Here is a 20,918-nt window from a genome sequence, read left to right on the forward strand (position 1 = left end):
TGGGCTGCCTGCTCACTCACTGCCTCTCTGCAGCAGCCTCAGGGATGCTGTGACTCCTTGGGGAGGTGTCGCCATGCCACTCCGCCTTGGCAAGCAGCAAGCAGCTTGGCTCTGCTGCCACAAACCAGATGTCACTCCCTGTAATGTTTTCGTTGTCCAGGCAAACTGTGGCAGCCACGGGTTGGTGTGGAAAAGGTCTGGTCCTTGGCCAGCTGTGTAGGGTGCAGATGCATGCACCAGAGAGTGGTGTTGACATGGTACGGAAACATCTGCTAAGGGGTGACATCATATTTTCATTGTGCTGCATGTCTGGATGGGCAATGGAGCTAAAAGGAATGGGCTGGTGCTGTAATCCAAGAGTAAATCACAGCAGGCAGAACTGGAAAGTCTTAATCTATCACAGGAGGCTCTTATCTTTAGATAGATGCATGCAGGCTCAAACTACAGGGAAGACAAGGGCCGTGGTACATTCCTGACTGGACAGAAATGTGTGAGTCTGTTTGGAAGGCACAGAAAAACGTCTTCTAAAATCTTTTAAGAGTTGATGTTTAAAACAGAAGATAGCGATTTAGAGCCAAAGCATATCTTTCCCAATCTTAAGCACTGTTTATATCTTTCTGCTCTCTCCCTCTCTGGCTTACACTAAGATTGAACTGCTGGTTAAACTCATCTGAAGGATTTCCTTCTGCATTTCAGCATTTCCTTTTTGTGTTTCCCCACTTCTGTTTTTCCTTTCATCAAGGCTGAGATGCAGGGTTTCTAAGCTGCTGCTTAAAACTGTCCCCTCCCCTCCCACCTCCCAGATAGGGCAAATGCCATCCTTGTGCCTGGAGCTGGAGCCAGGCTCAGGAACTGTAAAATACAGGCAAAGATAAAACCATACAAAGACAGAGTCTCTCAACAGGATTTTGACACTGTGACTGGCTCATCTCAAAATGACTGGGAGATGAAAAAAGGCCGTCCCTGGCTGGGAGAAAGGAGAGGTCTGAGGAAGCTATGATATCATGCTGCTTAAAATATGGAGTTCACATCTGGTCAACCCATTATAGACAATATATGGTAGCACTTTAAAAGGTACAGGGAAGGGTCAGAGGGCAAAGCCCATCACTAAATGATATGAGGAATAGGAGACGACACAAAAAAGGAATAGTGGGGGCAGAGAAAAGAAAGACAGAAATAAATCTGTATTGACTGTAAGGAAAAGAAGTTAATGAGGAATTTAATTAAAGCAAATACAAATGATTGAGCATTGCAGGTGGTAAAGTAAAAGGTTATGAAATTACATTAAAGTATTGTCCTAGAAGGAAGGGCAGGTGTCCTGAGAAGCTACTGGTGTGTAAAAGAGGACCTCCCTGGCTTGGGGATCAGTGTCCAGCATGCTCAGAGCAGGGGGTGTGGGTCTCCAGCAGTGCCCCATGCAGCCTTCACCCAGAAGCAGCCACTTCCTGGCCGTGCAGGATATGGCCTGTTAACTGTGAAAAGGGACTCTGCTCCCAGTTCACTGCCCTGACCTTGGGCTCTGCTGTCCAAGCAGCAATCCGGGAATGAACCCAGGAAAAGGCATGGGAATATTAGTGGCACTGACCGTGCCGTAATTATGCCTCTCCTGATGGGATAGAGTTTTTAAAGTCCTTGCCAGGAATTCGAGAGACAAACGGGACTCTCAGCCTTCACTGCTTCTAGATAGTTGTTTATTAAGTCTTATCAGAGAAACAGAGTCATTAGCGTGACCCAGACATAGCACAAAGCAGAGAATTCAGGAGAAAGCCGAATTATCAAGATTAAATGGCCTTTTTAAAGGTAAATCAACCAATGGTTACTAAAAACATACATTATTTTTATTTTTCTACCAATTATTTAGTAACGCAGCCAGAAACTGTGGAATTCTTTGTCCAATCATCCCAAACTACTTTTACTGCAGAATACAGAGTAGTAGAAGAAGAAGGTTTGGAGAACAACAACAATCCTCCATTTTGATGGTTTTTGCTTTTATCTATTTACTACATTAACAAACCCAAAACCTCTAAATTTTTCACAATGTGAAATGTGAAAATGTGACAATCTTACATGGTAGTCTATCACCTAATTTACACCAGTGTAGTTTCTAATTATTTTCTAATAGTAGGCAGTTTTTTCCAAGGACGGAGGTCAAAAACAGTGTTGTTCAGGGGGGTAAAACCCTTCAAAACAGGCAGAGAAATATTCTCTGCACTCTGGGTTCCTACAATTAGGAAAGGGAAAGCTGGATCAATGGAAGTGTGAGACGGGTGCAAGGGGAACAGCGTGGGGAGAAAATGGCTATGAAAATCATATGTGTGGAAGGAGGAAAAATAGAAAAGAGAGATAGGGAAATACGGCAAAATGGGAAAAGGGTGATGTTGTAGGTGCAGGAAAGCAGTGTTAGAACAAAGTCAAGATAGTGCTAATATGACAGAAGTAGGAAGAGGTGATGGGGAAGAATAGAGGGGGGAGCAGGTGGGAGGTATAAGGGAATGGAGCCTGAGAGAGGCAAAGGGAGAGAAGGATGTAACGTGAGCAGTGATGTGGGAGCAGCAGCAGGTGAGGAAAGTGGCACAAGACATGTTTGGCCTGGGAAGAGAGAAGGTAGAATAGTGTCTCTGCAGTGCAGAAGGAGCTTTTGCTTATAGGAGAGATTCTAACAAACTAAGTTTGGGCTTTTTTTAAGATGTAGAAGAAAAAGTAAGAGATTAGATCTGCTGAGGAGAAGGTCAGCTAGGGATCATCTTTCCTGTGTATATACTCTTCTTCATTTCCTGCTTGACTTGAAATTGATTTTCATTTGCTTCCCTGATGTACAATGAGGGTCAATTCTTCTGTCTTTCTGGAGTGTCTCTATTCCCAGATGCTACCAAAGGCCCAGTGTTTGTGTTCTGCTTTCACACGGGCACTATGCATCCATGTGGCACTCTGCAGTGGTAAATGGATACTGCTGGGGCAAAGAACTCAATGTGTTACAGAAGTGAGAGACAAAACAAGTATTTTCCTTCATCCTAACGGAGAGCTGAGGTCCACAGATGACAGATAACCTGACCAAGGTCACTCCAGAGGTTTGCAGCAGACCTGGGATGTTAGCTGCAGATTCTCAGGCTCTTTTAACTCTCAGCTGACCCATCTTGAGGAATTTGGCTAGGAATCTTACAGACTGCTACTTTTAAGAAGCTCAGCTAAAGAAATGTGCATTTTTAAATTGGGAAGGCAACTGTGGCTTTTTTCTCTCCTTCATTGCATTTTAAGGTGTGCAGGATGTAACAGCCTTGGGCTTTTTAATCCAGCTGCCTGTGGACCATTCGTGGAAAGGAAAAGTACGCCAAAATGGCTCAAGCATCTCAGGGTGGTGAGCAGTTGTAACAGAGATTACTGTGCTCAGAGCAAAAGCTTGAAGCAGCTTTCTCATAAATCCTGTTTTAAAGCATTTTGTACTAGTTTCTCACTAATATGTGGAACTGACTACCTACAAAATAAAATATGAAACTGCGACAGAATACAGAAGGGCTAAGCTACAGATTTATGAACTGTTGCATTTTCAACCCCAATAGAGGCTTATATTTTCTTCTATTGTCTTAGAAAAGATGTTTTTTTCCTAATTGGCCAAAGTGGGATTAGAAGCTGTGATGGCCATACACTCTACAAAGCCTTCTGGGAGCTTACAAAATGCAGATATTTTCATGCACATCATCAGTGGAACCTCAACTCGTGCACCTTCTCTGTGGTACAAACAAAGAGCTGGAAAAATAGGAACACAAAGAGCTTCCATGGGGTTTTTTAGTTTCTGGGCAGTGGGCCGCTTGAGACGATCCCTGCTCCCCCCCAGTCCAATGAAGACATTGATATGACTTTTCAAATTCCCAGAGCACCTTCCACTGGGGAATGTTTCATACAGTAATGAGCAGAGGCTCCGGCTTGCTCCATGGCAATAGGCATCATTACTCCCATTTTGGAGCCCAAAGCAGAGATGTGGAATAAATTGATCTAGGTCAAGAAAAGAGTCTTAGGCAAGGTTAGGAACAGAAGTGATGGAGATTAGCTCCTTGTTATAGTCTTGTACACAATTCATGGGTGTCCTTCCACAGGGAGATTATATCTGCACATGTCTTATTTCACACAGACTGTTGAGACAGTCTGACATCCATCAAAAAATCCCCGGTGTCTGCTCAAAAATTTTGGAGTAATTTACATCCATAGCAATAAAAGCTGTATGCTGTTTATTTAGCAGGGCTCTTTTAATGTGCTGTTTGTTGTTTTGATAGTCTATGTCTTCTTCATATTGTAATCATATTAAAAGAGCATTCTTTTCCTGGAATAAAGAGGTAATGATTCACAAGAGGCATAATTATTCCATGCAGTGCAGGCAGGATGCTGCAGAAAGAGCCATCTTCTTTATGCATAAGAGGCTTTTATTGCAAGTGTTCTACACAGTAATTAAATTCCTTTGAATGAGGAGGCTTGATTGGATTTTCTTTGGTTTATTGGGAGGAGTTTGAAAAGCAAGGTATTTAGCTCAATCGCTATATAATTTTGGCATCTGTCGGAGGTTAGGGAGAAAGGTTCAGAGTGTCTGATTCCCATTTCTCTGATGTGTTACGTTATCTGAACTCCCTTGAATTCAATTGAATTACACCCTATCTCTATTTGTATGAGAATCAAGCTCAGAAATCCCTGGCAGAAAGCAGCAGGAGACCTGAATGCATGCTGTAAGAATCCAAATCATCTAAGGGAAAAAAGCCTTGCTAAAGGAAAGTTCCTTACAGTTGCAAAGGCAAGTGCCCAAAAGCGAGGAAACTTCACGTTTGCAGCTTTCCTTCAAATCTGATGTTTGCCTTATGGTGAGTCCAGCCTTGGCCCAGAATGGGACAAAATTTTAAAAGACAGAAGCAATAAAATAAAACAATGTAACAAAAATCTGTGGTGTGGCCTGACACACAAGCCAAGATGCTGGCATGGCACAACTCCTGAGTATTTGAGTTGTTGAACTAAATCATGTTCGTTTAACATCAACTACTGTACACAGCTGCCAAGTCATGGTTTGTTTTTTTTTTTAAGGAAAAGAGTGAAAAAGCAAATTAAAAGGAAAACTCTGTAATATACAGCCTCAGCATCTATTAGCAATGGAGTTTGTGCCTTATGGCATAAATTACAGCATTAATTCTTCTTATTACTCAATAAGGCTGGATGAGAGCATTGCCCAAGCCGGGAAGTTGATGTGCAGCACCATGGGGGAAATTTCACCCTGCTCAGATGTCTCTGGAGGGACAGTACACATGATGAGGAAAGTGGCCTTTTCAACAGCTCAGAGAAATGTTATGGGGCAAAGGAAGGCACTTCCCTAAACTAGGGGTTCCCTGCCTACCAGATGTTAACACCCAGTAGGAGTGGGAATCACTAAAGTGCACGTTGCCAGCAGGGATCTGTGAAGATTGGGATCTCATAGAGGTTTCCAAGGGCTCTGCTTGTATCTCAGTAGTGATACTGCGGCTGGGTGACAGGACAACTGGTTTTGCAGGGAGAATGGCAGTGGGAAAGAGGAGGAGGAAGACCTGTGGCCATCTTTTGTGAAGACAAAAAAAAGGCAAATAGGAAAAACTTGGATGTGAGGAGACTGGAGGAAGAGGACAGTGATACAGGCATAGAAGTGTCAGCCCAAACAGTGACAGACCTGAGCCTAAATCTGAGGGGAAATGGCAGAAAAAATCTGCATACTGCAAACCTCGTGCCTGTGTGTTAGGCTCCCAAGTAAAGGCAAGTGTAAGTCTCTAAATAGGTCTTAAAATGCAAAATTTGGCTTATTGTGAGGAATCTGAAAAACAAGGTATTTAGCTCCTACATAGCATGAAAAGTGCAGTGCAGAGGAGAGGAACCATAGCAATGGTTTGCAGTTGTCTGTGATGTTGGCACATTTGCCTGAACCTGAGTTAGGTCCAAGTGACTCACACGTAACACATGACTGTCCATGATAAACCTTGGGTGTGCTCATCAGTCATTAAGCCTATATCCTTGTGGGATACCAGGCCTGGATGGATGTCTGCAGCTGAGGATGCTTCTGATTAATTTTGGTAATTGCAGCCAGAATGCTTTGGTTTATTACCTTCACTCCTTCCTACCGGCTGCCAGGCATTATGAACACAACAAACTACCTGTTCCATTGTCCTCCTCTGCCTCCTTCCTTTCAGTCCTTTATTCTCAGTGTATTTGAGGAGCACCATGAGGGAAATTGGACCTGCCAGCCACTGGCCCAGGACTTTACGGAGAATAATGTTGTATGCTGACACAGATGACACATATCAAGCCATGTTTTCCCCCTTGTGACTCTACTGACTTGGAATGGTTGTGTTTCCCTTCATTGTTTATTAATTCTCAGCAAGGATCTCTCCTGGCTGGGGTCAGCTGTCTGTACAGGAAGTTGGAGTTACACTTCCTGACCAAAAAAATGGGAATTTTAGCCAAAAAAAAAAAAAAAAAATTTCAAGGGTTGATTAAAATAGTTTCTGTTTTACTGATGTTTATTTTGTGTCTGGGCTTCCTGAGCAGAGACAGTTATACCTGAGGACTTCCTGGCTGATCCTCCGAACAGGAAGCAGTACAGTGTGGATCCTGCCGACGCTGCCTTGGGTTCCGTGGGCTCCGTGTACACCGTGCGTCAGAGTCCTGCAGATGGACACCCTGCTGGAGGCTCCTCTTCCTCCTGTAGCCATCGTCCTGCCCAGATGTCTTCAGGGGCGTCCTCATCTACTGGCCTGCGGCATCAGACCTCCAGCCCAACGAGGAATGGGGCTTATCTTGAAGGAAACAGAAGTGGTAATGCAACATCTTCCATTTAGCAATGTGTGCTGTAATGCTGGTGCTGTGCTGGAGTCTTAACTCCTTCCCAAATTCCCAAGAAAATTAGTAAGGTGGTTCTGTGATGGAATCCATCCAGACCACTCATGCTTTCATTGTAAACACAAAATCAATCTGTTCACTGTTAAGTAAAAAGGTGAAGGTTTTCTAATGCTGTTGTTAAGTAAACATATGTATTAGGTGTAATTGTGTGGCAATCATGACTGTTATGATCAGCTTAGACATGCAGATATTAATATAAAAGGCATTCCTCCCAAAGATTGATACTGCCTACAGTACTACTGCTACTACCTGTTACTTATGTGACACCAGCTGTGCACAAGACATGATGCAGAGCAAACCCAAATATTAGTGCCTCCCTCAAAGCATTTTAGCAAAAGGTTTTCCCTCCTAGCTGTGTGACCCATCCTGCCCCTTTAATCACAAACCAAGCCAGATTTTGCTTGAAAAAGACTCCCCAGCAAAACATGTGTTTTTTGAAATCATTCAGCTCACTGCCCCAGGCACTTTTATTCTTCAGGAAGCAAAGCCACAAGAAGTTTATCTGCAAATTCAAGAAATGCCATGGGAACCACTGTATTCATTGATTCTTCTTCCCTCTCTTTGTATTTTTGTCCAGTGACCATGCTAGAATTGACATTTGTTGAGGCAGTTGCTCTACCTGTCAGCTACAGTTCCTATTGGCCACAATTTATTTTCCTCTAGAAATTACCCAGGTTTATCAGATGGGTTAGCTACTTCACTGGACTTCAGTTAACTTTGTTTGCATTTTCCAAATTCTCAGTCAATAGATCTTTATCAGCACTGATGCCAACAGTGTCTTCACCCCTTACTAATTATTCACACTTCATGTATGCATTTTTCGTTCTGATGATAGATCTAACAAAGGAGTTGAATGTCTCAGCCATTTTAAAGTCATTAATTTTTTCCCTTCCTCATTTATTAATGGAACCTACTGCCACAACAGTGGGGGTTTTTTTTTCAAATCTTGATATCTTTGCAGAACATTACTGGCTCCCCTGGCTCCCCTAGCCCCTTTGTCTACCATTACCTCATTATACTGTCTTTTTGCCCTTGCATTTCCCTTGGAAATGTCAAGTGATTCTGCATATTCTTGCTTGGAAGCCATTTCAGAGGCTCTTTCCAGTATCCTTTGCTTAATCTTTGCTTAATTCCTCCACATCCCTCACCTCCCCAACACCTGTATTATTTCTTGCTCCTGAACTTTCACTATTTAATATTTTAGAACATTATTCTTCCAAAATATGTATTACAAGTATTTATCCATGTATTTATTTGTTGATCTAAGTTTGCCTTCTTTAATATTCAATACCCACCCAAAACCATCACTGACTTTGCTATTATTTTCACACAGTTGCTTCCCTGGTTTAGCCCTGTGTTACTCTATTATAGAGACCACTGATAAGCGTTCAGTTCTCATAATTATCTCATTCTTTACTTACGGAGTCAGCTTTACTCAAAGCAAAGTGGATAGTAGAGGAATACACTGCAAACAACTTGTAAAAGGCTGCCACTAGGAACTGGTGGCCTCAGTGCCAAATAAAAGGAAATGAAAAGCCATTTCCTTTCAGATCTTATTCAGTGCCCCTCAGGCTGGCATAATCAGGTCCTGGGAGGACAAGAGGGTCACTGTGCAGAGGATTCATTTACCCCTCTCCCACCACTTCCTTAGAGCCTCCTAGCAGAACTGGGACCCTTTTGTTAAGCTTTATGGTTGGCAGCTTTGAGGAGCCAAGATGTAACAATGTTGTTACTTACTTGCCTTAAAAATCTTTATTGTTCTGCTTGGGATCAGTCGTTATCTCTTTGTAGAATGTATGAAGAGCCAGGACAGTTCAGACCAAAGGTCTGTCTAGCCATACATCTTGTCTCCAGCATGAAACAGCAGCATACCCCAAGGAAAGGGATAAATGCAGAGCTGGTGGTGCATCCCTACTACCCTCTCTGCCTTCAGAAATGTGTGGCTCACAGACTTCCTCAACCAGAGGTGGTAGATTCACACTTAGTAAGCCCTCACAGATTTTTCTTCTCTGAATCACTTGGTGGATTACTGAATACTTAGTGCATTTTCAGAATACATAAAACTTCTGTACATAAGAATGTGTTGTGTGGAGAAAAACCTTGGTATCATGGGACGGAAACTGTGTTCAAGGGACCGAAGCTTAAAATCAGAGCTTCTTAAGCTTGTTCACCTGCATTATTTTCCCTTCTTTTTTGACTTTGAATGTCACTCTTTCCCAGTCTCAGCCAATGTCTTGTGAAACCTCCATGTAGACCTGAGCAGGAAGCTAAGCTTCAGGAGACACCTCCATGTCTCTTTTCATGACTTCCCACAAAATTCGCAGTCTTTACAAAATGAAAGGCTGAAATATGGCACATGTTTTTATCCGGAACTGAATAAACAAAAAAGTCATCAAGTGGTCATGCAATAGGCTTTACAGGTTCCTGTATTTCTCTAGCTTGAAACTTATTAAAGCACTTTGAGGGGCAAAGAGGAAGAGATTGCTTTTGAACCAGGCATCCATGACATCAGCAGTCATAAATGACTTGAAACTGCTACATATAATACCTGGAGTTAACAGGAGTCATCCCAAAACAGCTTAGTAATTTTATGTGACAATCATTTGACACTTGCATAACCTAGCTCCTCTGGGGTCTCTGGGTCATTTGGCCAGCTCAACAGTAAAGGCTTCCTAAAATGGAAAGGTATGCAGTGAACATCATTAAAATGGCTATAGATTCATTGATATTCTTGGGGTTTTCCTAGTTTTTAGGCATTTATTAGTCCTGGTATCACCCACTGTAGATTAGGGTGTACCACAGAGGCGCACACAAACCCATACAGGGTTTGCTACCAAGGTCCCTAACAATCCCCTGTAGCAATCCCCTGTGCTCCACCAGTGTATGGCAGCACAGACAACAAATGTTTATGCCACCACCATCCATCACACTTCCTCTAATCCTCTCAGATGCTGTCTGGAGACTCCAGCACTCTTCTGCAGTCCGTAGCAGAAGCTGGGTCCTTTGAGGCAGAGGAGAGGCATTTGCTCTCAGACATGGCCAGGCAGTTTTCTGTGGCTGTGGTGGGCAACACAGTGACATCCATGAAGCCAAGGTGCCCACACATTTGTAATGATATCACTTCAAGCATTAAGACTGTGGTGTTTCCAGTCACAGCCTGGTTTCATCTCTTTCACTATTTGCCATAGTGTCAGCTCTGTAACACTGGAATTCTCACCAGAGTCCTACAAAGCATTACTCACTCCTCAAAATTAGAGACTGTATTACTTCACAGAAAGAAATCATGTTTTCACCCACCATGTTGCTTCCACTTCTACTGGCAATCCCAGACTTTTAAAATACACCTTTCTGCAATTGTCTTAGTGTAGCCACACTGGAGTTTGATTACTTTCTTCACAAAGTCTCTCTTGCAAAGGTCTTTGGAATCTGTGCATGTGTTTTTCTTCTTTTTAGGCATAATTTATATGTTGCTGAATCACAAGTAAGCAAAGATGAGTAAGTGGTGCATGTCAGTCTCTGTTCTTATCCTCTTCAGTTTGTATACTTATGAGGCAGAGATGGGCTTATTAAAAAGAGGAAGAATTTATCTCTGAAACCTCAAACCAATCCTGTTTATTTATGGGTAGGTTTGAAAAATAGCTTGCCTTATTTATCATGGTGGGCAAATATCATGGAAAAAGCCATAATCATAAAACATATCTCAGTGCATAGCAGAACATGTCTTTCAAGCGGAATGGATGAGATTAAACCTCAAAGCTCTCATTAATGCGATCGGAAGCTTGATGCCTAATTCTCCTTGATTATGCTAAAAAATTCTGAAAAAAAAAAAAGAAAAAAAAAGTCTCATTTCAGAAAGCCAGTTGGAGCTGCAAACAGATAAACATGCACTTTCCTGTCATCATTTGCCAAATTGAAGCTTTTAAATTAGGGAAGGAATAGTCAAGGACACCATAAACCTTTCCAAGCCTGCTTACATAACAGACAAAGCCTTTATTCCAAGTATGAAGAATTGTGTGTTCAACCACAATATAATAACCTTAACCTTGCCCTGTAGCTTGTTATTTTTATGGAGATTTTATTATCCAGTATTAGCAGTTAATTATTATCACCTGAGGGTCTTTGTTAAAGAGGCAGTCCTACTTATTAGTACATAGATTTCCTGAAAACATCTGGGGGCATGGGGGTTGAAATTTCTCTTTTTCCAGAATAATGCTGCAAGCGGCTCATGGGAGACATCCAGCACTTCCCCAAGGGAAAGGAGCTGCTGCTGGCATTGTGAGCCTCAGCACCATATTCAGCAAATACAGCCTGCCTGCTAATTTTTGAGGACATTTCAGTCCGAAAATGTCAGTGCTTTCAGTGAGCTGCCTTTTTGTTTCCCCTACAAAAGAGAGGCAAAGCAAGGAAAGCCCAGATAAATATTTAATGTCCATGGCCACGTCTCATGCAGCTGGATGCTGGGCTGCTCTTGCAGCGGGCGGAGGAGCACCTGCGATGTTGCATCCCTGCACAGTGCGTGCCACGCTGTCAGTGGGAGCAGCTGCTGCGCTGGTGGGACAGGCACTCTTCTGTGAGGTGCTGCAAGGTGAAGGACACCAGCCAGGTGGTGCCAGACATGTCCTGCCAGCGCCGGCCAGTGCAGATGTGCTGAGCCTGATCTTTTCTGCAGAGCTCTCTGCTGATCGTGGCCTGTGAATACCCTGCCCCACCCCAAATATCCTGTAGTTGTGTTCTCTCAGATGCCTGCTTTTCTGATGCATCTCTTCTTCTCCTGCTTGGTGTGCCCTAGATTTTTAGAAAATTATCTTAAAGCCTTCCTCCTTTCCTTCTTTATTGTGGGGGGTGGTTTGTTTTTTAAATAATTCCCATTTCTCTGCACCTTTGAGGGTCTGCTACTTCTGCTTAGTTTCAGTAGATCTGCTGCTCCTTATTATCTGCTCCAGTGCAATCAGAGAGAACCTTTTAAAATTTCATTCCCACCCCCTTCCCCTGAGGCAAAGAAATCATTTAGGCCTGCAGCAATATTAAAGTTCATCTGTCACTCCCTTTCCACTCTTATCTATCAATGACTGTACTCCCTCTGGGCTCTGTTTGTTTGCCAAGAACATATTTAGGGAGTCTGTTATTTGTCTTTCCTTCTTTTGCAGGTTTAACTCCATTTTAGCATTTTATTTCCTTGTCATGCCTCTGCAGTCATTTGGCTGTTGGCTCTGTCTCCATTCTCCTTCTCAGGAAGGTCCAGAGGTTAGCGATGAGTGGCAGAGAAAAGCCTGTGTGGGGTGAAAACTCAGACTGAGCCAGGCTACCTCTTTCCCTCAGCTTTACTCAGCTTTTGCCACTGAGCTGGTAATTCCAGCTGTTTCTGTGTGGTCAATGGTCTTGACTAGGACGCCTGGAGACATTCCCCTGCAGAGGAACCTCTTCACTGTCCTTCCCCAATATCATTTGAGGCAGGAGGGGAAAGTGCTTCCCTCTGATTACCTAAATTTCCATATCCCATTCCATTAATTTGACAAATTTTTGCCACCTGTCAAAAACAGGAAATTGGATTTGACCTAGATTATGATCTCTAAAAATAATTATTGGTCGCAAGCACTCCCATCTCTTTGTAATCTGAGTATTCATTATCATCTTGATTAATTCTGATGACAGGATGGCATAGGATACCCAGGAGACATGAGACTTCCTCATTTATCTAATTCTTAGGTTAAGTGTGAATACCTTCAGATATGAAAAAAATGTATAGTACTTGCCCTGCTGCCATCAAACACTTTCTTGCTTAATGTAATCTTTCACCAAAGTGATGCTATTGAAAGAAACCCCATGCCTTTGTGTAGACATGAAATTATCTATTTTCTTTTGTAAATAGAGAAATTACACTCAGATGTGTAAATTATAATGTTAAAAAGCCAAAGAGATTAATCAACAAAATAAATTGTAAAATATATGGAAAACCAGATTGTTTCCAGAGTCACCAGCCAAAACCTGATATTTTGCTGCAAACTGGGGGTATTGAAGAATTAGTATCAACACATAATTCTTGTTTTTATATTATGATATTATACTATACCTCAGGCATGGATTTGAAAGGGTTATATTCACCTGCTGGGGTCTGGAATAGTTCTAGCCATGCAGTCTCTTTAGAAAGGTCATTTATATATTTGTCTTTCAGAAATCACATTTATGCTATTGATTGCTAGATTGAAAAGGAGTGAATAGATTCCCCCTGTCATTTCAACCTTTTCTTCTCATCCCCCTTCCTTTTATTACAGATACTTCCAATACCTGTGAAGGCTCCCAGCTGCACTCAGGGCTCTCTGCTCCCCTTTGCCCTTTCGTGGGCAGTTTGAGGCAGGAGTCACTGGGCTGCAGACTGCCCTTTCTGTTCCCAGTGTAAACCCCAAGCTAAGTCCTCTGGGCTTTCCTTACATTTATACAAATTTAAGGGAGAAACCGTGCTTCTGAGTAGTGGCACAACGTCTCCTCTGACCATGTTATGGCAGTAGCATAGAAACTTCTGCAATCTTTTGGACACAGCCAAACCTTTCTCTTCTCCCTCCATTTTCTGACTAGTTTGCAAAAGCCTGGTCTTTTTCCTGACCTTTGATTTGAGGTGGTGTAGTTCCCAATACCTCCACACATCAGCTCTCATCCAAACCACTGACAGATCGTAAAGGGGAGAAATACCTCTCCAAGACAAGTCTCAGTTCTCCCACTTGTCCCTGACAAAGTTCCTCAATGTTACTGATGATCCAGGTGTTGGCCAAGATTACCCTATTTGTTTTGCACTCTCTGTCTTCATTGTTTCATGCCAAAGGCTCCAGATGGTGTCTGTACCGTTGTGTGTTGCATTTATTCTGTGAGCAGAGCCCAGAGTCACCTGAGTCCATACGAACACTGGTCCTCGCTGTCTAATTAAAAGGACCTGCAACTCTTCCTTGTCCTTTGTATCCAGAACAGTGACTTACCAAATGAGAGTGGAATTATCATGATATTTACATCTCATCTCATTATGAAAACCATCAACCAGATTTGCACATTCATAGCACTGCTGCTTTCTGAAATACATTTTGAGTAACTGCAAATACACCTTGTTACATTATACTGTAAGATGAGCACGGTGGCAAGGAAGAAAGGACCAATATGCACATAAAACCATTATTGGGCATATATGGGCAGAGTCTCAGCCACTATAGATCAGCAGAGCTCTATTGAAGTCAATGGAATGACAATCTACATAAGCCCCAAACCCACCCAGCACATTTACTCATGTGCATTAGGATCATGTTTTGAGTCATGCATGGGGATTCTCACATATCTCATCTGTCTTTATAAGCTCAGTATGTCTCTGGATAGCTCATCCCTTCTCTCCTCAGCAGTTCTGTTTGCCTCTTGGCTACTTGGGGCATTTCCAGGCTCTACTTTATGTGTCTGTGGCCTCCCTCTACACATACTCTTCTGTTTGATTTCTGGTCTTCTGTGGTGTATACTTGCTTGTCATTTGCACGTCTCTCATTAAAAACTGGGCCTTGACAGAAAGAGATGAGCAGATGTGGTGAGCAAGTAACATTTAATACATCTGTGTACTGCTGCCTGCTAATGCAAAATTTGCTTGGTGAAGATATAAACAAATAGAAACAGCTTTCCTGTAACCTAGCATAATATAGTTCTTGTCGTAAAGAAGCAGCATAAGTGGGGGTACAAATTATATTCAGGTGGAGATTGAGATTTATAATTCTGCAGAGACTAAGAATAAAAACATAAATGCACTTTCATTCCAATGTGCCTTTATTCACTTGATTTAAAGCTACAGCAAGCTGAAGTCACCTTAAATCATCGAGGGCTTGTACCATTAAAAAGTCACATGTGCAATGTTCATCTTCACATGTTTTAGTAACTTTCCAAATTGGCATTCACTGGGGATCATCAGCTTTGTGAGAGACTAAGATTAGGAAGATATGGACTGAAAACCTTGTGCTAAGCTCTAAAACAAGTATGAATATCTGAATGCAAATGAAAAAACCCTATTTGCTACATCCTGATTTTATCCTCTAGCCTTTGCATTCTATGGCAGAGTCCTTTGTTTAGTGCTGAAGAATTTTCTCTCCAGGTGTGAGGGTAGTGTCTTCTTTAGCCAAGATCCCTGCTGCTGCAGATCAGACAGCAGGGGCAGCTTGGTTTAAGAGCCCGGCAGCTGGCACATTTTTCCTTCCCCAGCAGGGACTTGAGGGTTTCATGTTTTTTAACACAATTCACCAGCTGGGATCATGTCTTTCAATAAACAGTCACATTAGAAACTGCTGCAAGTCCCCTTTTCTCCCTACACCACCATCTCCGGCTGATACTTGCACACACAGATCCAATGTCCAATGCTGCAGGGAGGCTGCCAAAGCCCTGCATGCTCACAATCACAAACCAAGGAAACTTCTGCATGCCGCTGTAATGCACTGTTGTGGGCTTTTTTGTACCCATAGCCTCAAGTCCTTCACCTGAACGACAAGATGCAGCTCGGCCATCAAGCAAGAATCCTTTGACCTGGACAGTGGATGATGTGGTTTGGTTTGTGAAGGATGCAGACCCTCAAGCTTTAGGCCCTCACGTGGACCTCTTCAGAAAACACGTAAGTAGAAGGCTGCCCTTACCACTTCTGGGTAATTTGAGTCACAAGAGATAGTCAGCACATGTCACACACACAGCCCCTCAGCTGCCTTGAGCTGCCATAGGCAGTGTTTGTGCTCAGCCAGGTTGAATGCAGGGCCTGGAAAGGAGTTCAGCACCTCTGGGGGGTTTGGGCTAAAGAAATTTCACTTATGCCTTGAGATGGGGGTGGAACACCAGGATGGACTTTGTGAAGAGATGGACGATGTCCCAAGCCTGTCAGTATTAAAGAGGCTTTTGGAAAGTGCCCTTAATAACACGGTGCGATTTGGTCAGCCCTGAATTGCTCTGGCAGTTGGACTAGATCATTGGAGGTCCCTTCCAACTGAAATAGTCCTATACTATTCTATGCTATTTTGTGCTATGCTATGCTACTCTATTAATTTATACTTCAATGGGGAAACCCTAACGGTGTTTTAAGAAAGTGCTCACTGTTCCCAGCTACTCCAGCATAAATTGTTTTTACGCCAAGCCTAAGAGAAAGCACTGAGGATCTGGTGCTCCTTTTTCATTGTCAGATTCACACAAAAAGCCTCTTTTCAATGTCAGTTTTTTTCACAGGATACACATGATTCTTCTCTGAAGAGCATTTTTTATGTGTCTCTAGATATTTAGCAGGAGAAATCCAAACCAGCCAATATTTTAATCTTTTTCCCCTCAGTATTATGTAGCTACATAACCAAATTTAACAGACCTGCTGACTCACTAGAGGATATGATAGTTACTTTTGTGAGTCAACCTCCAGTGATTGAAATTATATTATCCTTAACTAGTAAATGGCAAGACAGTAAACTTGTCTGATCTGGAGTTTTCTGTTCTGCTGGTGTGTATGGAGTTGACACCAATGTATCTACTAGCATTTTTGGCCTTCTGCTTCTCTCCTTAATCAATTCAGTCTGGCTATGAAAAATGGATTTTAGCCTGAAAGTGACTTGTTTGTGTTCAGCTGGAGGTCATAACTTTCATGTAAGTGCCTGAACCTAGGTCTAAATGAGAATTGCTCCCCAGCCCTGAGTCCTGATCAGCACCCCCAGCGCTGCAGAGACAACAGGTGGGCTTGATCACTCCTTGCCCCAATGCCAGCAGAGACAAGTGGGGCTGTGGGGCTGCAGACGAGAGCTGAGGGAGGTAAATGGACTTTCAGCTACTCTCTGCACCCAGGGTTTCCAGATGCAGGAGAGGAGGTGGGTGAGGAGCAGCTGAAAATGAAGATGAACACAGGCCTTGGTGTCTGCTCACGCTAGGAAGGAATTCAGGCCATCTGCCATCTATAGACCAGTCTGTGGCATGAGAACAACAGCAGGCACAGCGGTGTAGGGCCAAATCTGCAAGTACAGGTCAGGTGCTGGCTTACTTTTCCTGCCTTCTGCCTTATCAGCTGATAATGAAAGCATGGCCTATATTGGTCATGTGGCAACCAGGCAGAGAAACGAGCCACCTTCAGATTTGAAGGAACTTGCTATAGAATGAGTTTCTGAGAATATCAGAAGGGGCTGTGCATCAAGAGAAAATCTTCATGCAAGGGAGCAAGAATTGACATGGTCTGAGGCATACAGGTATATCCCAAAGGAAAAAAAACCCAACTTTTAAAGTTTGTCTTGTAAATATGGAGAGTGCAAAAGCACTAATTTTGTCTAGTTTCCATCTGTAGTAAAGTATTTTATGTAGCAGCAGGGCAGGGGAGCACTCCAGGCAGTCATGGGCCAGCTGCACTGGAGAATGCCACGATACTGCAGCTGCTCTGCGACCGAAGAGATCAAGCTAAATTGCCACTAAAGACTGTCCCTGTCATCCTTTGTTGCACACCCAGCACCCATGGGCTCTACTTATCATTGGCTTCCTGGTAAAATACGCCATAGGTGTGAGAACCTGGGTATGATTGCCACACAACTCAATTCAATTACACCTTTGAGTTATATATGTCCCTGCAATTTTTCAGCCTTCAGACCTCATCTGGATTAGCACAAAGACCCCAGGGGTGAGAGACAAGTGATTAGTCCATTAACCTCAGCCATATCTTCCTGTGTGTTCAATCTTTCTGTGAAGCAGGTGCATAATTTACTTAGAAGCACTTACTGTCATTGACAAGGCCCAGCTATCACCCAAAATAGTTGCGTTGGCAATCAGCTCATCTGAGCTGGGAGAGAGAGGCTGTTGGGACCAGCAGGAAGAAAACAGCTGGAGGATGTATCCTGAATGGGGCAGTGTGCTTTCCTACTGCTCTGTCAGGCCATTTGGGCGTTGACCTCAGCCCTCAGAGCCAGCTCTTCCAGCATGCAGCACACATCCTTCACTGCCCCAACAGGCAATGCAGGATGCTCTGGCTCTGTCTGCTCTTCCTACCAGGAGCAGAAGCTTTGCTTCTTGCCAAGATACCCGAGGAGCTCTGTCACATGTAGCTCTTGAGAGTGTCCACCAAAGACTGAGAAACTTCCTACTAGCTCCCCTCGGCTGTTCCCTTCTCCCTCAGCACATCTGTGTGCCAAGCTATTCCAGCTGAGCCCATCACTGATAGAGATTTTGGTCTTATGGAGAGGAGCCATTGCCCTGGCCAGGGACCTTGTAGCAGCGCTGTGTGAGAGCTCATGCAGACTCTATCAGCAGGAAAGACTTGGCAGAAAGATTGGGGGAAGAGAGATGGAGGAGAGGAAAAGTGACACTGATGGCACTGAATGTTACCAGTTCCAGACCTGGTATCTTCTGCTGGGGCTATTGCAGATGTGGGAACTATGTTATCAAAGTCTTTTAAAATTATTTTTAAAAGGCCTGACACAGTAATACTGTAAAGAAGTCAAGCCAAGAATCTGCCCAGGGAAATGGCTAATATGGGATATTTAATTGGATATGAATGCTCCCTCTGGCATACTATTGTCATGGAGTTTAGTTTTGACCCCTACACAGTAATAATAATGGAAATAATAAAATGCTGAACTCAACATTTAGAAACAGCTGCCTCCACACCTGACCCTTGACTGTGGTTTTTTTTATGACACCACATTTAAAGGAGTTCTTATTTTATTTCTTATGCAAATAGTAATTATGCATAACACTTATTCTTACTTTACCTTAGCTTCCTTAAAATAATGGCAAGGAGAGCAGAGAGGAGGTGAAGGGAGTTTCTATTATGGATAGAGTGGGGGTTGCAAAATGAAGAGCATTAATTGATTGAGTTAATCAGAAAGTGACCTTAACTGCTCATCAGATAAATCACCTAGTGAATGGAATAATAATGATCAGGGCAAATTAGGATCCATGGCTTTGCTTAATAAGTAGGCAATGGATCACAGTGGAAAGGTCTGACCATCAAAACCATAGAACACAATACAGACAGCATTGGGGTGTGTTATCTGTGTTTGTATATCCACATATACATACTGCTTGTGATATTTTAGCTCTGACAGTCCAAGTGTGTAAATGTGCTGGAAACTGTGGGGATGGGTAGTATTTTTTGGCAGATCCACTAATACAGTCAGGAAAAAACAGATAATCTTTGGGTCTAAGGTAGAACAGTATAGCTGAAAGCTTCTGTGTTCTACTGCCCATAGCAGAGTCTCTTTGTGGGCTCAGGCTGCTTTCACAGTAGCACTTTGTAATTTCAAAAGGTTTTCAAGCCAACAGTTCTGAGATAAACAGCTGAGCTTCGTGGCAATTTTCTCCACTTACATGAGGGTCAAATTAAAATTGAGCAAATTTTATTAATAAATGCAATTAAATAAGCAAGTTACTACTGTCTTCAATTTGAGAAAAAACCCCATATATATATATATATATATATATACACACATATACATATATATATACACACACCCATGCACCATATACTCGCATCACGGGATATAAGTGTACTGGATATGTATGTTTCACTAGATATGTGAAACAGGTGGATAGCTGGGGATAAAGCTCAAACTGAGATTCAGAGGTGTTCTATTAGCAGTTTAATGTGGCTACATCCTTCGCTGTCTCCATCATACCTTTCTCTCAAGGCTGACTGGCTTTTCTCAGAATTGTGCTTAGAGCAACACTGATTTTTTAAAAATTCTACTTTTAATTGCAAAATAAATTGAAAACCTAGACTAATCTTATAGTTCCTTGAAGAATAAAAGGTAGTATTTAATTAAACCTTCCTTTGCAGCTTCCTTCTATCACACCTCAGATTTCAATTTTCTAAATGAAATTTCAGAATGCATGACATTTCAGGTAGCTCTACCCTAAATGACATGCTGTTTCTAATTCACCTTGTTTAATGTGTCAGGACATAGCACTTAAAGGGGGGTTAACACATTCTGATTCTCTTCCTCTCCTTTGAAACCAGGAAATTGATGGCAATGCTTTGTTACTGCTGAAAAGCGACATGATCATGAAATACCTGGGGCTGAAATTGGGACCGGCACTGAAACTGTGTTACCACATTGATAAGCTCAAGCAAGCCAAGTTCTAACAATTTCTTGAACGACAGAATGTGAGCTAAATCTAGATGGAAGACTAAAGGTAACATGTTGCCTTACAGAAATGCATTCATTTGCAGATTGCTTTTCCTTCTTTTTTATCAAAGACTTTGTCTTTTTTAACATTTGTGCATTGTCACCTTTTTTTAATCCAATGGGATTTTTTGGGCTGCTTTGTGTTAATAATTTGCCAAAAAGTATATAATTACAATAATTATTTTGTATCATTAATATTATTATTATTATAGTAAGTCCTATTTTTGTAATCAGAAGTGGGAAATCAAAACCAAACACAGCTATAGCATATGCTGAGGACTGCTAGAAGACAAACCAAGAGTCCCTCACTTGCCACGGGTCCGCCTCGGAGGAGTAATCGCTGACCTGCATTGCCTGGGCACCAGCTCCACTCTCCATGCTCAGGGGCTGGAAAAGTGCAGCGTTTGGTCACCTTTGTCTGATGGGAACTTCCCCGTGTCTTGCACTATCCGGAAAACTTGAATTATTCACTTAAACAAAAAAAAAAAAAAACAACAACAACAAAAAAAAGGAACAAAGAAAAGAAAATAAAAGTAAAAAAAAAAAAAAAAAAAGGGAGGGAGGGGAAGGTTTTTCCCCCAGCTAAAGTAGTTTTTCCCGCTAGAGGGAGCAGCCCAAGCAGACTTGTCGCTGGAGCTCTGATGCTGCGGTGCTTTCCATCTGATGAGCTTTGACCGTCGTGACTCTCCTATCGAACACGGTCATAAATGCCGCCAAGGAATCACAGGCTCCCAGCAGGATGCGCCCATCACCGTTTACAGATAATTAATTCAAGAAAAGCCCAAATGCAGAGAGTGTTTCTGACAGGATGTTTCCCGTCACACCAAAGAGGGGGTGGATGGCTCCCACGGTGTCTGGCACGCACAGCTGTCAGCTCCCTTC

General features: G+C 42.6%; 1 protein-coding gene across 1 annotated transcript in view; it reads left to right on the forward strand.

Annotated features, from left to right (window-relative positions):
- The window catches only part of SCML4 (Scm polycomb group protein like 4), a 44,385-nt gene extending 23,874 nt beyond the window's left edge, over positions 1-20,511 (forward strand). Inside the window, exons 5-7 of the mRNA XM_010403261.3 lie at positions 6,547-6,813; positions 15,372-15,517; positions 19,868-20,511. Coding sequence (XP_010401563.1) covers positions 6,547-6,813; positions 15,372-15,517; positions 19,868-19,993 — 539 coding nt within the window. The 3' untranslated portion in view covers positions 19,994-20,511. The remainder of the gene's footprint in view (positions 1-6,546; positions 6,814-15,371; positions 15,518-19,867) is intronic.
- The last annotated feature ends 407 nt before the right edge of the window (positions 20,512-20,918 follow it).

Source organism: Corvus cornix, chromosome 3, assembly GCF_000738735.6.
Source record: "Corvus cornix cornix isolate S_Up_H32 chromosome 3, ASM73873v5, whole genome shotgun sequence".
NCBI classification, from domain to species: domain Eukaryota; kingdom Metazoa; phylum Chordata; class Aves; order Passeriformes; family Corvidae; genus Corvus; species Corvus cornix.